The sequence below is a fragment of the Monopterus albus genome, unplaced genomic scaffold (genome assembly GCF_001952655.1).
Source record: "Monopterus albus unplaced genomic scaffold, M_albus_1.0 scaffold69.1, whole genome shotgun sequence".
Classification (NCBI taxonomy): domain Eukaryota; kingdom Metazoa; phylum Chordata; class Actinopteri; order Synbranchiformes; family Synbranchidae; genus Monopterus; species Monopterus albus.
In genome coordinates, this window is record NW_018127949.1 from 2,649,430 (window position 1) to 2,669,384 (window position 19,955).

General features: G+C 41.6%; 1 protein-coding gene across 1 annotated transcript in view; it reads right to left on the bottom strand.

The window, feature by feature from the left end:
- The window catches only part of LOC109962884 (zinc finger MIZ domain-containing protein 1-like), a 109,629-nt gene that overhangs the window by 9,069 nt on the left and 80,605 nt on the right, over positions 1–19,955 (bottom strand). Inside the window, 2 exon segments of the mRNA XM_020604966.1 lie at positions 9,970–10,005; positions 17,809–17,914. Of these exon segments, the coding sequence (XP_020460622.1) occupies positions 9,970–10,005; positions 17,809–17,914 (142 nt within the window).

Consider the following 19,955-nt stretch of genomic DNA (forward strand, 5'->3'; position numbering starts at 1 on the left):
TTTCTTACACTCGTTCTTTAAGAATGTCACTTAAGCTTTTCATACATTCAGATGAGTAACAGGGTTGCCCAGATATCCATGCAAGCAACAGGACACACATTAGTGGCCTGGTTAGTCGCACTTCCTGTTTTGTTCTTCACCTCTCAGTGATTTGCAAACACGTTTACTGGGAAAATGACATGAAGACTTTCTATGGAGGAATGAATGCATGCAGTGAAATGAGAAACTGAATCTTCACATAATGAAGAAAGTGACAGCATACGAAAAGCTCACCCAGTGAACAACAAAGAACAATGTAATAGCTTTTTCCTCAGCTAGAAAATCTTGTTCTGTAGTTTTGCCCTGTCTGTCAGACTTGATGGTGGGATCCCATCCTTTTACTGTCAAACTAGTCTTCATCTTTAGTTGTCTGTCCTGTAAAGGCCATTTCATTCATCAAAATTCTCTTGTTAATATATAAAATTGACCAATAAACCCAAATTTATAATTATAATACACAAAGCAGTGGTAAAAGCTGATGAAATATGTTATAGTATAAACTAATTTGCATGTACGTTTTTGGCTAGACGACAAATAGCTCACTTTTCAACATTCAGACATACAAACTAACCTAACATCAAAAATCAAAAAATAAAAAGGTTAATTTTATGAAAATGTGATTTGGGCCTTTGTGTTGGTTTTCCCCTTGCGTTTTTTGCACACTACAGAACATCCCTGTTATGCTAAGAAACAAAAAGAGGTGCCTTTGTGCAGCAGTATAAAGGATCAACTTCAATCCAGCATGTCACTGCTGCTCTTGGCCACTAGGGTTCACTCTGGGCCTTCAGATGAACTCCAGCCCTTCCCTCCTCTCCACCTACCTACTGTACCACTTGGTTAGGTAGCTACCACAGAGGGTGTTGGATCATATGCATTTTCATCTGCGGTACATGTTTTTGTACTGTGCCAACTACCAAAGACTTGCTTTTCCTTTTTCTCTCCCTCTTGCTTCACCTGCCTCCTTATAGCCACTCTGTGCAGCATCGGACAACAAGGGGAATGTGGATTCGGTCAGAGAGCAGAGCAGCCACCTCCTCTTATGATTCACAGCACTTCTAGGCTGAGTGAGGAGTGAGGGAGGGGCAGGTGGTGAGACAGAGTGCTTGGTGATTTCAGCTGCGGTTCACGCAAAAAGCCACGTCAATATAACAGAAAACAGTGCAGGCTGTCCTTGCAGGCAGATCCACCCTGCTGTCACATGCAAGGACAGGCCTCCACGGCACGTATTACAGAGGGGCAGAGAGAGAGAGAGAGAGAGAGAGGAAGAGACAGACAGAGATAAAAAAAAAAAGGCTGAGTGAGTCAGTAACAGAAGAGACATCAGGCTAATGTGGTTGATGGGAGGGAGGAACAAACAAAAGCTTCTAACTGCCATTACAAACATAGCAACCTAGAGATGTGACCACACATGAGTGCTTGCAGAGTACAAGCTTACTGACACACACACAGATAAGGAAAGACACCACACTGGCTCATATTAACAAGCACACATAGGCAAAATAAACAGGGCACAAGATGTCCTCTGAGCGCACCAAATTTCCGAGGACAAAACAAAATTTCAGCATCAACACACAAACACACATCTTCTCCTCTCAGAGCATCGCACACCAAATTGCACCTCCTCTCCTTTCATTTGAACACTGAGCACACCAGCATCGCTCTGTGTAAAGATGAGGGCTGGAATACAAAAGACAAGTACAGATGGTGCCAGCAGTCTCCATGCCTCTCCCTCTCCTCTCCTTCCCACTCTTTTAAAAGCAGCACAGGGCTCAGGCACAGAGGCAGCTGGGTTTTTCCTCCTTCCCACCCGCTCATGCTCCCTCTCTTTTTCTCTCTTTCCCCCTCCTTTCTTCCTACTGTTCTTGGCAAGGCAGGTGCCAGGAGACAGGCCGTGCTGTTTCTCCAGAGGACTGATCTGACTTTAACACAGCTGTGCTTTCGTTGACAAAAAAGGCATCTCAGATGCTCTCCTCCTACAAACTTTACACTCGCAGGTAGATGTGTAGATTTGTATGTTAGTTTTAACTGAATTCACCCAGATCCAAGTGTGGTTAATAGGTTTACAAGTTTCACATCTATGTTAGAATGTCCTACCGTGTTTTAACAGCCTCCTCCCTCTCCCCAGACCCCCCTCTGATGGAGAGACTTTTCAATTCAAGGGTCTGGCAACCAGCCAGCATGTTACAGCTCAATTAGGCCCCATTATTCCCTTCCAACAAGGGGTAACTTACACTTCTTCTATGTTGATAAACATGTCTCCACAATTTATCCCCTAACCATGCCACTGTGAGGCCGCCTGGCTAAGGGGACAGCATCCTTGTTTCATGCCGAGACTGACATCAACAGATGAGAAAATACAAAAACAACAGCAGCGCTGAAACAAGAAGGGAAACGACAAGAAATCGCTGACAGAGAGAAACCCGAGGAAAGCACCAGTGCTGCCATTTAAAGAGGAGTTATTCCTCCCCACCATGAGATAAAGGGCTTAGCACCACACAAAATTGCTACCTTCACTGAGCACCAACTTGTTTTAAAGGAGAGGAGCTCAGTCATTGACTTAGAGGTTAAACTTTCATATGACAAGAGGAGGAACAGCCAACCTGCTACTCCTCAGTCTCTTCCTCCTTCTCCTCCTTCTCCTTCACCCAAACGTCCCTCTGGACAGTGCAGGTGATGAACACCAAAGGATTATGTGTTTTTCTTCTGTCCTCCCAAAGACAACCCTTCAATAGACTAATCTGTTGCCCTCCCCAAGAAGAGCCAGAGCTGGAGATAACTGTCTCACATGTAGCTCTTCCAAATCACAGCTACTACCCTGAAATGAATCAAGCTGTAGTTTGGTGCTACAGAGGATCTTTCTGCACTGTTTTTATTGGTTTTCCTGGTGGTGATGGGGCTTTATCTTCCAAAAGTAGACATTCTGTTCTGTTTGCCTTGTATATAGTCCCAGGGGCCTGGCTGAGTGTGAGCCATATTGATATTCTGGTGCTCAGCTGTGTAGCCTGATGGTCAGCCACGGCGAAGGTCAGTAAATGCATCTGCTGGGACTAGATGGGTGGTTCAGTATCTGGGCCTGCAGCTCCCAGCTTATTCGCTGTCAAAAAGCCCCAGGGAGACATGACAAATGACATGGACTGCAGTTGTTTAATGCTCTTTCCAATGATAATGCTCTTCCACCCCACCTTCCACTGCACATACAGACAGAAGCCAAAGAGATAGACTGTGCCGATTAAAAACACCCCGGCTTCCAGATTCAAAATCATCTAACCCAAATTACACCTATAATCACTGCTGTATATTTTCTTATAAACAAAGTCTTTTAACCAAATTTAAATATCTTTGATGAAAAGTTTTAATATGAAACTACTACCATAAGCATAGGCCCTGTAGCTACACCACTGACATGCACCACCTCTACATGTTGAAGCTATGGCGTCAACGTGTAACATCAGGTGGGGAGGTTTCTGGTGCCACTAGAGATTACTGAGAATGAAAAGTTGAAAAAAGGCTCAGTCATCTTATTCTTTTCAGTGATACACATCTAGCAAAGTCATCTCTGTTGCAAACTGTCTACTTTCCCACATCACCTGTATCACAAAGTCACTGACAGAACATAACCGCAGTTACTGTGGTGAATATAGGCTGGTTATTGACACATCTGTCTACAGTTGTAGTGATGCTACCTATATCAATGATAGAAATCAGACACTAAGCTATAAATCAAAACGTACACTGGAGGTATCTACATAGAGTCTCATGATATCGATATTTAGTTGAATGGCATAATACCATTTGGAGCAGGTGGAAAAAGATAATCCTAAAAACATGACATAAACGGCAACGATTAGAAAGGTTGTTCTCTAACTTGCTGCTCCTGCTTCTCGCTGTCTTTTGCCTTTTTTCCCTGCCTCCTTCCTTTCCTCCATTCACTGGCAGGGGGCTGTACGGGAGGCAGCAGGTAAGGCAGATGCCAAAAGCACTTATGACTCCCCCCCACCAGCCGCACTCTGTATCTAATAGCCACCTGCTCCCTTGTCAACCCTGGACTCCGACCACTACACATCCTGCCATCACATCACCCTCACATTATCAACAATATTTCCTCGCCTAACTGTAAAAACAAAGTCCAATTTTTTGCTATAAACCTGTCAGAAAGAATCATGACCTCCAAATGGTTTGTTTGAAGACATTTAGCCAGAAGGGTTGAAAGGAGAACAAAGACCATGAGCAAACTAACAAGAACGGCGCTAGTGGGCTGCACCCTTTAGTTTCTGAGAGAGCTCTATTCACCTTCTGTTCCTCCCGAGCCTCTTCTCTCTCTCCCCCCAGAAAGGTCTGGATGGGCAAAAGCCTCCTGCAGGCCAAAGTCAATTAAAATAAGAGAGGGTCTAGGGAGCTGGAGTATCCCTGGTTACTGAAAGCACCTAAGACGCCATGCAAAGCAGCCACATTTAGTTTTAGCCAAGGAATTCCTTGCTTATGTGCCTCATGCTGGCTTCTCGGAAGTTCTGGGATTTACCCCATCATATATGGAAAAGTATATGAATAACTGGTTGCTGTGACATTGTTTACAAAGGCCCATCTGGTGCCAAACTATCCTGCGTAAACTACCGGCAGGATCATAAATCATCTCTCCAATGCAGTCACCACACAGCAATGGATGCCCACCTGGCATCCATCAAACCACTTTTTGTCTTCACACAGATGCCACAAATTATTCACTGATGCCAATTTGATAATGAAATGGAGGCAACTCTTTCATCATCAGTCTTTTTCACCACAAAAGAGCGTGTATAACAGGTTATGGGCCTGTCATCCCATGGCAGAACTGTGCTACATGTTCATCCATGGGGGGATAAATAGGTCGAAGCTCATCGGTGTACAGCCTTAAACACATGGTACTCATTTTACTTCTGGTCACCCTCTCAACTCTCCAACATGCTAGCATGAAAGCATAAAAGGGTCAACTTGTAAACTGTGTAAACTGACTTCATTAGCTGAGTTACCACAATTTTAGAGTTCAGTTGAGTCATTTTTGTGACACATTAAAGAGTGAGTGATGTTTCTAGAATGCTGATGATGTGTGAAGTGGGAACATATGAACGTCATGGTTGCCGTATGGCATTAGAAATCTGAAATATGCAGTTAAGCAGCTATTTCAATGAGTGAAATGCATCTTTACTTAAAAAATAACAATGAAAGCAGGTGTTTAGTAACATAAAAGCATGGGAATGTAACAAAACATTGTGGATTGAAAGCATTAGTGCTCACAGTTATGAAACAGCCTGTCTATCTAGGCCAGGCAACTGCCTCCTGTCTGCACCTCATCTTTGTCTGCTTCTTGGTTTTTGTTGCATTAGTTCCTCTGCTGCTCTCTCTCTGTGAAGTCAGTGATGTTGGAGTCTTGTCAACGAGTACTTAGGCCCATTGCCTCATGGGGAGCCAGACTTGCTGGCTAGGTTTTATGGCCCATTTCAGAGCCTCCCCAGCTTAAATACAGCCTCCTGCTGGCCACATGGCTGCAATGTCGTGCCATGTCCATTCGTCGAAGAGAATAGGGGGATGCTTGGACTCATGCCAAAAAGGTTTTACTGAGGCCACAAGCATATGTGGCTATGTGGAGGTAAGTTGCGTGAGGAGAAAGAAAACGCCGCAGATCTGGTGTTTCTGGGTTGACATCCTGTTCTTGTTGTTGCAAAAGGAAAAACCTCCACTATATAATACTATATAATATATTATATTTAAATAAACCCACTTGGCACTAACTGAATACCAACTGGATCTATATTGTTCAGCAGTACAGTATGCGTTCGAAAATGGGCAGCAAAAAGTTTAAGGCTACGCAATTTGTAATTAAGGAACCTGAAAAAAAAATACTGACATGGTCATTTAAGGAACAGCAAAGAATCTGAATTGTTTAAGACAAGATAAAGAAAAATCTTCATGTGTGACAATCACATTTAGTTTGGATAAGACACACCAGCACAAAAACTTTGAATTCAGATTGCTCTGCCCTTTTGCTTGGCCACACTGAGGTTCCCGAAGCTCTGCCAACTGCTCAGTGAGGCCAACTGCACCAGCACACAGTGTGTTTCTAACTGTACACTTCTGCAACCAGATAATCAGATGAGCAGACCTACAAAGAAGCAGCTTATAGGAGCCAGACTGTTTCCCCAAGCAACAGGCTGCTATTAACGAAGGCCCAGCCTTAAACCCCTGTCTACAATGATACTAATTAGGCATGGAGCAGATGTGCCCAGACTGGTGCTCACCTCAGGGTTCTGGGCAGTGCTGGTAGTGTCACAGTGGCATACGCTGGTGGCTGAGTCACCTGTGACCTTTTCACAGTGGGCCTGGGGTCAAAGCTTCCCTTTAGAGGTATCATAGAAACAGACACCGGAGGAGCCTGGGTCGGGTCCTCGCACCCCTCTAGCCTCATTAGAGTCATCCATATGTGCAACAGCCCGGGATTTGAATAAAAAGCTCCCTCCTGATAAACTCACAAGGTAACATAGAAAAACTGAAACTCACTATGGCTGGAAGTGCCACCTAAATGACAATGTATTTTCCAGATACTGGCAATTTATTGTTTCCACATATTCTTCTCATTGTTCAGTTGGGATTGTTGCATTTCTCTGAACATTTTTATGATTTACTTGTCAACCCTGGACTCCGACCACTACACATCCTGCCATCACATCACCCTCACATTATCAACAATATTTCCTCGCCTAACTGTAAAAACAAAGTCCAATTTTTTGCTATAAACCTGTCAGAAAGAATCATGACCTCCAAATGGTTTGTTTGAAGACATTTAGCCAGAAGGGTTGAAAGGAGAACAAAGACCATGAGCAAACTAACAAGAACGGCGCTAGTGGGCTGCACCCTTTAGTTTCTGAGAGAGCTCTATTCACCTTCTGTTCCTCCCGAGCCTCTTCTCTCTCTCCCCCCAGAAAGGTCTGGATGGGCAAAAGCCTCCTGCAGGCCAAAGTCAATTAAAATAAGAGAGGGTCTAGGGAGCTGGAGTATCCCTGGTTACTGAAAGCACCTAAGACGCCATGCAAAGCAGCCACATTTAGTTTTAGCCAAGGAATTCCTTGCTTATGTGCCTCATGCTGGCTTCTCGGAAGTTCTGGGATTTACCCCATCATATATGGAAAAGTATATGAATAACTGGTTGCTGTGACATTGTTTACAAAGGCCCATCTGGTGCCAAACTATCCTGCGTAAACTACCGGCAGGATCATAAATCATCTCTCCAATGCAGTCACCACACAGCAATGGATGCCCACCTGGCATCCATCAAACCACTTTTTGTCTTCACACAGATGCCACAAATTATTCACTGATGCCAATTTGATAATGAAATGGAGGCAACTCTTTCATCATCAGTCTTTTTCACCACAAAAGAGCGTGTATAACAGGTTATGGGCCTGTCATCCCATGGCAGAACTGTGCTACATGTTCATCCATGGGGGGATAAATAGGTCGAAGCTCATCGGTGTACAGCCTTAAACACATGGTACTCATTTTACTTCTGGTCACCCTCTCAACTCTCCAACATGCTAGCATGAAAGCATAAAAGGGTCAACTTGTAAACTGTGTAAACTGACTTCATTAGCTGAGTTACCACAATTTTAGAGTTCAGTTGAGTCATTTTTGTGACACATTAAAGAGTGAGTGATGTTTCCAGAATGCTGATGATGTGTGAAGTGGGAACATATGAACGTCATGGTTGCCGTATGGCATTAGAAATCTGAAATATGCAGTTAAGCAGCTATTTCAATGAGTGAAATGCATCTTTACTTAAAAAATAACAATGAAAGCAGGTGTTTAGTAACATAAAAGCATGGGAATGTAACAAAACATTGTGGATTGAAAGCATTAGTGCTCACAGTTATGAAACAGCCTGTCTATCTAGGCCAGGCAACTGCCTCCTGTCTGCACCTCATCTTTGTCTGCTTCTTGGTTTTTGTTGCATTAGTTCCTCTGCTGCTCTCTCTCTGTGAAGTCAGTGATGTTGGAGTCTTGTCAACGAGTACTTAGGCCCATTGCCTCATGGGGAGCCAGACTTGCTGGCTAGGTTTTATGGCCCATTTCAGAGCCTCCCCAGCTTAAATACAGCCTCCTGCTGGCCACATGGCTGCAATGTCGTGCCATGTCCATTCGTCGAAGAGAATAGGGGGATGCTTGGACTCATGCCAAAAAGGTTTTACTGAGGCCACAAGCATATGTGGCTATGTGGAGGTAAGTTGCGTGAGGAGAAAGAAAACGCCGCAGATCTGGTGTTTCTGGGTTGACATCCTGTTCTTGTTGTTGCAAAAGGAAAAACCTCCACTATATAATACTATATAATATATTATATTTAAATAAACCCACTTGGCACTAACTGAATACCAACTGGATCTATATTGTTCAGCAGTACAGTATGCGTTCGAAAATGGGCAGCAAAAAGTTTAAGGCTACGCAATTTGTAATTAAGGAACCTGAAAAAAAAATACTGACATGGTCATTTAAGGAACAGCAAAGAATCTGAATTGTTTAAGACAAGATAAAGAAAAATCTTCATGTGTGACAATCACATTTAGTTTGGATAAGACACACCAGCACAAAAACTTTGAATTCAGATTGCTCTGCCCTTTTGCTTGGCCACACTGAGGTTCCCGAAGCTCTGCCAACTGCTCAGTGAGGCCAACTGCACCAGCACACAGTGTGTTTCTAACTGTACACTTCTGCAACCAGATAATCAGATGAGCAGACCTACAAAGAAGCAGCTTATAGGAGCCAGACTGTTTCCCCAAGCAACAGGCTGCTATTAACGAAGGCCCAGCCTTAAACCCCTGTCTACAATGATACTAATTAGGCATGGAGCAGATGTGCCCAGACTGGTGCCCACCTCAGGGTGCTGGGCAGGGCTGGTAGTGTCACAGTGGCATACGCTGGTGGCTGAGTCACCTGTGACCTTTTCACAGTGGGCCTGGGGTCAAAGCTTCCCTTTAGAGGTATCATAGAAACAGACACCGGAGGAGCCTGGGTCGGGTCCTCGCACCCCTCTAGCCTCATTAGAGTCATCCATATGTGCAACAGCCCGGGATTTGAATAAAAAGCTCCCTCCTGATAAACTCACAAGGTAACATAGAAAAACTGAAACTCACTATGGCTGGAAGTGCCACCTAAATGACAATGTATTTTCCAGATACTGGCAATTTATTGTTTCCACATATTCTTCTCATTGTTCAGTTGGGATTGTTGCATTTCTCTGAACATTTTTATGATTTATTTTATACTGAATATAATGTGTTTCATACAAAATTTTTTTATCATATTTTATTTTATACATTCTTATTGTCAGTTACATTGCCAGTATTTTGTGCATAAAATCTATATCACATACATATAATGACATTTATTACTCCATGATAATTTAGTTTTGCCATTTTCTGGCCCAGTGCTGAAATTCTGTTGCATGTTTACTGTATATAACATCCACTTTGCTATTTGATCATTTATGCTTGTCCCAGTTTCTGACGTAAGCTTAATTCAAGACTCTTACTAAGTGCTGTTTCACAGAAATGAATAGGTAGGGGTATAATTCACATACAAAATCACCAAGCGGAAAAAATGCATAAACTTAGATTTACAGTACAATGGTTCTGATGAAGAGCCGAGAGCAGAGAGGAGAACATTGATGCAAGCAGGATGATAAAACTTGTGATGTGTATCATATTGTAAAAAAACAGACAACACAACAGCAGCCATGTAGCTTTTCTAAATGACTAACCAAAAAGCACAACTGATGGCGTGCCATGTAAATTATGTCGACACAGTTCAATGTGAGGACATAATGTAAGGCCTGTGATGAAGATGCTTTGCTGGATTCAGCCAATGTTTATGAATTTCCTGAGCAGCACTTCAACACACAGCAAGTACCTGAGTCAGACTGACACCTCCTGCAGCAGTTGGTTTCTGTAGGATTCAAATTTTACATTTTACTGTAATTTACAAACATGTCTTAAATATACAGTGAATGATAAAAGACATTTGGAAAGTTGGAGAAATAAAGATTTATTGATGCTTTTTAAATCTGCTGTTGACTTACTGAGGTCAAGTCACAGATTACTTAATAATGACACTTTAATTTCCTGCTTTAACATCCAATATCCAATAGTGTCATTTGTAATTGTCACTGCTTCATTTTCCAGCTTGTCTGCCTTATCTGAACTCTGAAAGCACTTTTGCACTGTTTTCACACATACACAAGGGTGTGTAAAGGCCTTCACAGTAACTCACTGTGCTGTAGATGTAGCTCAAGTGAATTTCTTTCCGCTGCTCTACACTCTGATACCTATTCCACAGTTGACAAAAAAAAACAAAAAAAAAACTGTTCGATTACTTTTCACTTGTGTGCTTGATCATCAATTCCAACTCAGTTCTGCTTATGCTTGCCGTTGTTTCTTCTCTGAAGGACTTGCATTCTGAAAAATAAGTAGGAGGAGGTGTGTGCACCCTCCTTTGATATGTGGAGGAAAATTTCCTGGCTGTGGCTTCAGTGCAGTTTAAGAACACGGTTTCAAAAATTTTAAGACATCACACCTCACTTTAAAAGGACTATAGTTTTAAGGCTACTGTATTTTTATGAGGCACATAATTTATCTCAACAAGAGTTTCACCAGATATCACTGGGTTTCCACACTAACCTCCAGTGAAGCAGGCTATCTGGTGTTTATTTAGGTAACCGTCATTCATGGTTCTCTGATATATTAGAAGTATTGCTGGCCCACAGGTAGAACTGTATATGACGCTCAAAAAATAGCTTTTTGGTGAAGTATTTCTTTAAGTTTAGCATGAAAAACAGGTGCTTATTAGGATCTAAATGCAGCCAAAATGTCTAAAGTTTAAACCTGGTGCTACTGTTTAAAAAAAAACATCTGTGCACCAGGCATATTTGGACATTAGAAACACTGAATCACTGATCTGAAACAATCCCTACACAGGGGGAAAAATCTGTGTGCCTCTGCAAGTGAACCTGGCTGGTTGTGCTGTGTGGCACTGAGTGAAATGGGTGTGATAAACTGCCAAGGATCTCGTGGAAAATGGCGCCTCAAGTAGGTCAGCACGACTCAGAGCGATAATCAAGGCCATTTTGACCCCGTCTGTGTGAGCTTTAAGTGGGTCAAATGCAGCAGTCAGCTGTTGCAACTCTATCACAAGGGGCGCTACGAGGCACTCACCATACCGTCAGAACCCATTCCGTTAGTTTAAGACACGGCAGGGTGCCCGCCTGCACCCACCAATCCAGGAATCAAACATCTCTCTGCCCCCCCAGGGGTGAAAAAATATGAAGTTCCTCTCAGCAGCAGCAAATCCACCTTCCCTCTTGTCACTGAATACATCCCCTGTAAACACAATTCTCTTTAACTGTCGTCTCCTCCTTTTGACAGCTCACAGCTTCACAGCCCTGTCTTATTCACAGTAGTAAAGACTCCCCCTCTGTCCCCCCTCCATGTCTAAAATGCCACCCTCATTTCAACCAGACTAACTCCAGCAATATCCCTGCGTATTTCTCACTCTTCATTGCATAGAAAAAAGGGGGACTCGTGTGTCTAGAAACACATGAGCACAAATCTGCAACAGCAGAACAAAGGCGATACAGGGCAGCCTTAATCTCTGCACTATTGAATCCAGCAGCTATTTTAAAGCTCGTTCTCTGTCTCTGTATCCCTCCTACCTTCCTCTCTTCTCTCTAACATTCTTCATCTCCCCTCTCCCTCCCTCTTCCCCCTTGTTTCCCTTGGTGTCTCAGGGTAGCAGCTTCTCTGTGTTTTCCTCTCCTCTCTCCCTGTGTGTCCAGTGACTGACTGCACAATACACATCAATTATTCATGGCTGCTCTCTCTGTTTTGCAGGCAAAACCAATCACAGATGGAGTCATTGCTAATGGGCTCCTGCTGTACTTGCCACCGGCTTCTTTGCACTCAAGCAACAAATACCCCAGAGACAATGAGAGGGAAACAGAGATAAGCTGTAGAGGAAAAAAAAAGAAACTTCGTACAGCACTGACAGCCACGAGAAGAAGAGGAGGACACATGTTTATGGTCACAGAAGAAGAAAGGTAAGTATCCTTACATATAATTTGCCAAAATTAGAAGCCGGCTCCTGCAGCAGTCCTCACCTCAGATGTATGCAGCTGTTATTGATGTATCTTCTTTTTCTGTCTAGTGATCCATTGCTTGCTCTCCCAATACACACATTACACAGAAGCAGCCACAGCCACTTCGCCAGAAGGGAGAGAGGGAGGGGAGGGAGGAGAGGAGAGGAGGGGAGGGAGTAGAGAAGAAGGAAAAAAATGCAGGCAGCTCACATTTCAAACTTGCAAAGAGGGGTGGTGCCTAATGTGCTAGACAGCCTGTATCTTGGCCCAGGTCCAGAGAAACTAGTAAAAGAAGCCTCAATCAATTCATTTAAAGCAACATATGCTACGAGGTGGATGCACTGCGAGTCCTACTGAAAACTGGCGACAGAAATGGTCCCGGTGGGTACACTAAGCAGTTGCTTCAACCCAAAAATCCTTATCTTTGCATACAGTCAACTTAATCCATCAAACTACTCAGTGTAATTAAGGGGCACTGAGGATAAGGCGGGAGGAGGAGACTGGCTATTGTGGGTTCCTAATACGTAGAAGGTTGGAATCAGAAAGGGAGGGGCCAATTAGATAACATTTGTCTTTGAGCACATATGAGCTTTGGCAATCTTTTGGATAAATGATTATGCACATATAAAACATGTAAACCTGAGGGTAGACTCACCACCTGCGGCTGACCAGAGCATCAATTGTTATCTGCAAGTAAAAATGCTTGCACTCACCAGTCACCACCAAATTAAATGAAGTGTGCAACTTCTGTGTGGCTAAAAATAATAAGCATTTAACCAGAGGCAATGGGTACAATGTCAATTAATATGCAAGCAGCTGATTTTGTTGCACAGTAAATTACAGAGCCATATGGAGTGGTTTAAGATGCTGCCAATCACCACCTACATACAGACAACTACACAGAAGGTAGTAAGGACAGACAAGCTGAACAGCTCTTATCTTAGGTCTCGGCTGTCTGTATTTGCTCTCCTGGTATTTACTATCAGCTAAGTGCACAGTGGGTGACTTAAAGCCCTGCAGCACTAGTTGAAGTTAACACATCAGTCATGGCTGGCGGGAAAACTTCACATGCAGTTATCATGTAGTAAAACTATCCAAAATGAACACAGGCTAGATTTATAGCATGCTTTTAACCTCATAAACTCTGATGTGCAAAAGTGGTGAGTCCATCTTTACAAACTCAAGTTGTGCAGACAAACTTTTTTCAAGTCCTTAAAATATTGTTTTAATTTCTCGTGCAGATCCAAAGACACCAAAAGGATTGGACTGAATTTCAGAGAAATGTGTATATAATGATGCCCCACGTGTTTAAAATATTTCCAACATGGCATCATGAGTTTTAATAACTTGTAACTGCCTTTCACAAATAGATACACATATACAAAATATACATGCAAAATCATCATCATACAGTATGAAATGTTAAGGGAGAAAATTTAAGGTGAAAATCCAGAGCTGAAAGAACTCTAAAGTTGTAACAACTAGTGCCTTTCTAACTAAATCATATCAAGAAAATACAATTAAGTTTGATACATAACATTAAGCTTAAACGAATCATGACTAATCTGACTGAGATAATCTGTTATGGTAGTAGTAAAAAGCAGTACAGTCCTCCAGTGATTATAATGTATGGTTTGTGGATGGAAGACTTGGACTTGGCAAGACTAACTACAGAGTTATACGTTTATACAGGAGGTGGAGTGAGTGAACACTCATCTTTAGCCTGAACTAAAGTAACAGCAGATGCTTCTTCAGGAACTATGACTGCATCATTATTGTCTAAATTAAAGCTGCTAATTCTGTTTTAAATCTTATTAATTAATGTGTTCATTTCTTAAAAAGAGTCAGCAATATAATCCAACTACTGCCGACAATAAAACAAGCTCTTGGCCAACAACGTTTTTAGATTCTGTGTTATTTTCCATTTAGGAAAAGCCACAGCTAAACTATATGTTGAAGAGCAGCAAGAGACAAAAGATTTTAGTGTGGAAAGCTTGGGAAAGAGAATTACAGCCCTGCAAGCGTGTGTGTGTGTGTGTGACCTCTATGTTCTATGTAGAATCAGAGACCTTTCCGCAGCTCAGTGACAACATTTCTGACTCTGATGTCTTAAGCACCACTTCATCGGTAGGCACAGATTCCGTTTTCACTCTGAGCCCTTTTATACTTTTCCTGAAACTCCTTAACTTACTTCACTTCCACTTCCAGGTATTTTTAAACCCCTCCTGAAACAAACTTGTAATTTTGAGTTGTATACATAAAACTGACTTCACCTGGTTAAGTGTTATGATGGATATTTATCTACAAATGTCCACCCCATGATACACTGTAATTCACCTCTTAACCTGGTTGGAAAACTGAGAATCAGCTTCTGAAGTCCTATGGCAAAACCTCCTGTGAAATCTAAAACTCCTCTTACTTAGATGCTTTAATCATGCTGACACTGTTAACTACAACACACAATGTCTGCTGATCAGACCTGAAAATGGCTCTGCACCAGACACACAACTGAAAAGACAACAGAGCCTGACAGAGCGAGAATAGCTGCTGAATATCTGGTTTACCGAGCGTTTGTTACATGAGAGAATCAACGGTTCAAGAAGCAGGAAAACTTCAACTAGCCCTCCCCTTATGGAGTGATGCCTCCTTTCACTCTTTAGAGCTGAGGAATTCCACAAGCTTGCTGAGGCGCAAATAACTGAGAATGTGCCACTCTGACCCTATTGGTGAAAAAATGGTGATTAAGCGTTTTGTTGACACTCTCGAACCAGACTGAACCACTACAATCCTGCAGGAGGGGTGTGACACTGATGAAATAGGCCCAACAGGGCTCATTATGTATCCTGTGATGGAGTGAGAGAGAGGGGAGGCCCTGATGAGTTTATCCACAGCAGCAAGTGATCTCGCTACTTTGATGTCGCCACAGCTCCACGTGCAGGGCTTCGCCCAGCAGTAAGACAGTCCAAGTAATCAGAGATTAATAGAGCAGGCTAATCTCATTCACAAAGAGGTCACTACTAGCAGACAGACACCCTTCCCCCAGCTCTACCCGAACATTGTGCGCCACTTGCAAAAAGGCTAAAGGACTACAGCTGCCAATCCTCCCGAGTGCATCTATTAAAGAGATCAGTATAGTGCAATTCACTAAATCACAGTGTGAGCAGATTCCATTTTTAGTCTACTGCAGAGGCTGAAATATACAAAAAAAAAGAGAGAGAGCTCTAATCTGCTCACTTTGCTGGAATTCAAATACATATGATAAGTTATAAAGTGACTAGGAGTTGATAATGGAGTTTTCCTCAAGCAGGAAGGTACATCCTGCTGGTGTCATTAGATTAAGATCTATTTCTTTAGGTTTTACCCTTCTAACAAAAAGAAATTAAACTGATGGCATAAAGTGTTGGAGGCATTTCATGATGAATCATTTTGTCAAAGCTACAACCTGTTTCAGCTGTAAGTTGACTGTGAATATCGATTTCCTATTGCTGCCCTCACCTCAGTGCAATTTCCCCCACAATGTTCAGGAGGGGAATTCAGATGACATAACAGAAATGTAATAGCTTGACCATGCCACGGGTCAGACCCAAGACAAGTTGGGCCTGGTTAAAATGGAACACCAAATCTGATTTACTTATTAGCACTCATCCATTAACTTGATGTCTTCTGTGGCAGACAGCCTCACTTGTGCTTTTTACAAAAAACTTTTTAACCCTACTTTTAACATAAACTTTCACTTATAATGACACAACTGTTCTGAAGACTGCCAGGGTTTGGTGTACACAAGCCCATTTATTAGCAGAAATACAGAGCAAACATAAGATGGAAGAGTATCTCATTCTTCAACCAGAACCATAAAAACCTGTTATGCAGCAAATGGTAGACTGTCATTTTTATTATAAAGCTATGAATCTGAAAAGGACTCTGTGCATAAATTTGCTACACTTTATCTGAGGTTTATGGAAATTAATGCAATTGAAGCTGCACTGAATCGAGAAATTAATATCCAGCCCTATATTTGGCTAAACAGATGATTGTTAAAACAAAATTATGCAGATAATGCCACATTCAAACTAAAGAAGAAATTCATCCAAACCTATATCATTATGCATTCTTGGCTCTTTAAGGCTTTTAAAAGACTCCAGAGCAAAGAGCAGACATTGACTCATCTGTCTCTGGTCTTGGATGGCTGACCTGCCGCTGCCATCCTGGCCCCATCATGTGACTCACTGCCTTCCCCTGTCGCTTGGCAACAGCCCCACTGGATGTCGGGGAGTGAGTCCTGCCCCTGGGGCCCCATGGGAGTGTCATTTCTGAGCAATCTCCCCTGGCTGCCAAGGAGTGCTTTCCCTCCGCTTTAACAGCCTCCTGAACTGGGGCCTCCCTTCTAAAGAGCTTCTGTGAGCTTTGCAGAAGAATGTCTTTGCAGTGGCTTCCACAAGCCTCTCAAAATATTCATCCATATACAGGTACATAATTGTCCATAAAATGCACTTTGGGATGCTGCCTAGACTTGAGTACTTGTGCCTTTCCAAATGACAACTGTTGCAGGAAATAATTCAGACAAAGAATCAATTGGCAGTCTTATCTAGAAAGCCCATAAAGTAGGGCCTGAAATTTCATTTAGCATTAAGTAGAAATAAAACATTTGGCAGCGTAAGTTAATTGCAGGCAGAGAATGATTCCCCTCCTGGCGCTGATACAAGAGTGACACTGCATGATTTGAAGCCTCATATAATCACGTATAAAACTGTGAATGCCATAAATCAGAAAAGGCAGACACAAGAGAAAATTCAAACAATATGTGGCTCTGACTTTCATGTCTTAGTCGACTTAAGATGGCTTTGCGGAGTGACTGAGCACACAGAAGCTATCGTACAATCCTGCTTTCCCTGTAACCCAAGACAGGTGGAAACCACAAATCAAAAACAGTAACAGAGCACAAAATATTCCAGTTATTTTTCAAGCTGCTGACAACCTATACATCTTTATTTCATTGTGGTCCAGTGTGCTCTTTCACCGGCTTGATAACAACATTTAGCAGTCTACATCTGTCCCAAGAATCCATCACTAGACCAGGATGATGGAGCTGAATGAAAACAAGGACTCATCATTATTGACAGTGTAGTTTTCTGTCATGTGTGACAAATGGTATATTCTGCTGTATGCACTTCGTCTAAAACTCCAGAGAAGAGGACAAATATAAATGTAGTTCTGTGTGCCGGGAACAAGATTGGAAGTAAGATGTTGCATGAAGAAGTGAAGAGTTTTTGCAGATATTACAGGGTAATGCTTAGTGTTCAGTGAGGCTGAAAAAGGAAACAATATTTTGCATTACTATTGTTTATCATGTAAAGTCATAAAATAATCTAAGATCATCATTTTTCATTGGAAAAAAGTGATACATATTTAAGTTAACACATCAGATGTGACCATTCAGTGTACTTGAAATGCTATCCAACACAGTAAAGTGTACTTTTCTGGAGTATCAGACCTCTATACAGCCTAGTAGCAGTGTGTATGTGTATATCATAAAACGATTCCAATAATTCAGGACAGGAACTTTTGAGCCCAGACAGGCCAGCATGGCCAGATGGCAGTTGAGAAAACTCTGGCCTTACCTGCCGATTTTGGAGTGAACTTATCCCTGTTGGCGGCACACACAGCCAGGAGCCGGTAGCCCAGGTCCAAGTCGAAGCCCTGCTGAGCTGCTACGCGGCTAACCACCTGAAAACAGCGACAGCATGCAGCACTCAGTCAGGACAATGTCAGACAGAGATAAGAGTAGGAGAAAGTAGTTTTTAAGACAAATATATCATTTCTTGGAAATTTTTAAACAATTATCTGACATTACCTAAATAATTACGATACTTCAAGGCTACATAAAGGTCAGTAAGAAAGAGGATAATTAATGCTTTTTTGAACAATACAGTAGAGAATTGGTCTTTATGGCTCTGTGGACAATTGAAGAGCTCATTTTATTGCAAACTAACAAAAAAATCTTTAGTCTTTTCAGACAGGTATTTGAGAAGCTTTATTAACACAGTTATCTTAATTCCTAAAAAGATGAAGGTCACATAAATGCTAATTACATTATCAGCTAAATAACGGTAATGTCAGCTAGAAAGTGCTCACCTCTTCCAAAGCTGCATAAGCCTTTAAACGTGCAATTTATTTTCAGAACAATAAAAGTTAAACTTTTACTAATACATGACATGAGAGGATATACTGCATGCACCACATTTTACTTATTCAAATGCAGATGTTGATGAGAAAACAGTAAAAATGTTCAATAATGCCCATTTTTAAAACATTATAAAATACTTTTTATAAATTCCCAGACTGGACCAACAGCTCATGATTTTAACAGTATGTCACTGGCATTTGTGATCAAGTTTTTAACCAACAAGAAATAATATAAAAAACAAGTAAGCAGAAATGGATTCTCCGATTCTGACTTTTATATAGGAGTAAAGTTTGGCAGCGTTAAAGATGCAGTTTAGCTTTACAGATAATTAAAGTCACTACATGTCTAGCACTTCCATATGAGTTGCATGACATCAAGATAAGAAGAAAACGTGGCCTCCATTACAATGATTCATACGAGGAGGAAACGGTGAGCGAAACATCCATGTGACACAGGACGTGATGTGAAACGCCTTGCTTTGATTTACTATCACTATTATCAGCCCAAAGAGAGCCATTCAAGTCATTTAAGCTTTCAGGACACACTAAGGCCTGTGTGGAGCAATGGGCCCCACTAGAGACAGATTCCTCTCCCTGCCTGGCTTTTCATAGCCACAGCACTTCTGTCACACTCCCAAGTTCAAGTCAAGCCCCGAGGTCATACAGCTGAACACTACTGCCTGCACTATATCATTATCTTCTAAGTATAGTCTTGATGTGACACCAAAACACAGTATGTACTATATATCTAGCCTTTATTTATAGGAATCCCCCATTAAGAAGATACGAGTATAGGCTACCTAATTAAGCTGACAGGTTACGTTCACAGTTTTACTGATTTCATTAATCTCGTCAGGAATGCACAGCAAAGCTCAGCAGCAAATTACTACTAAACTACTCGTGTTTCCGTAGTTTTAAGTTTCAATCAATCAACTGAAGTCCTTCTTCTTTACACCTAATGGGGAATGGCTTCATTTATCTAGGTTTTAGTTTGAGATGCTTTAAAAAAATTAAGCAAAGCTATTTTGTTTGAATTATTAGCAGTATGACCATCATGCAATCCAGTTTTATTGTTTTTTGCCAGGCCTAGCTGAAAAATTGATTGAATGTCTTGTTAAGACAAATCATGGCTCGAAATGAGTTCAATAATTTAACGCATGATGGTGCTTGAAAATTGATCATCTCACATAATAAATATAATCTAATTATTCTAAAATAATATTTAATAACATTACGACTTAACTGATGATCACTGATTTTGCTGTGTGTGTGGTACACTGCAAAAAGTGTAATTGTAAATTATTTTTATTTTTCATTAAATACATATATCAAGCCCTTTTTCACTATTTTTAAATGTCAGATAGGTTACATAGTGTTTTTTATTATAATTTATTTTGTTTTGGTACCACAGCATATTCAGCTGTTTATAGATGATGATAGAAGATTTTTCCTTTTATCAGTAGCGCCACTTTGTCTGACATCACCAAATGCCTACGGTGAGACAAAACTGAGAAGCAAACATGCAGGGAACAGGGTGAAGTGTTTACGATTACAGTAGGAGACTTTCACAATCACATCAAAC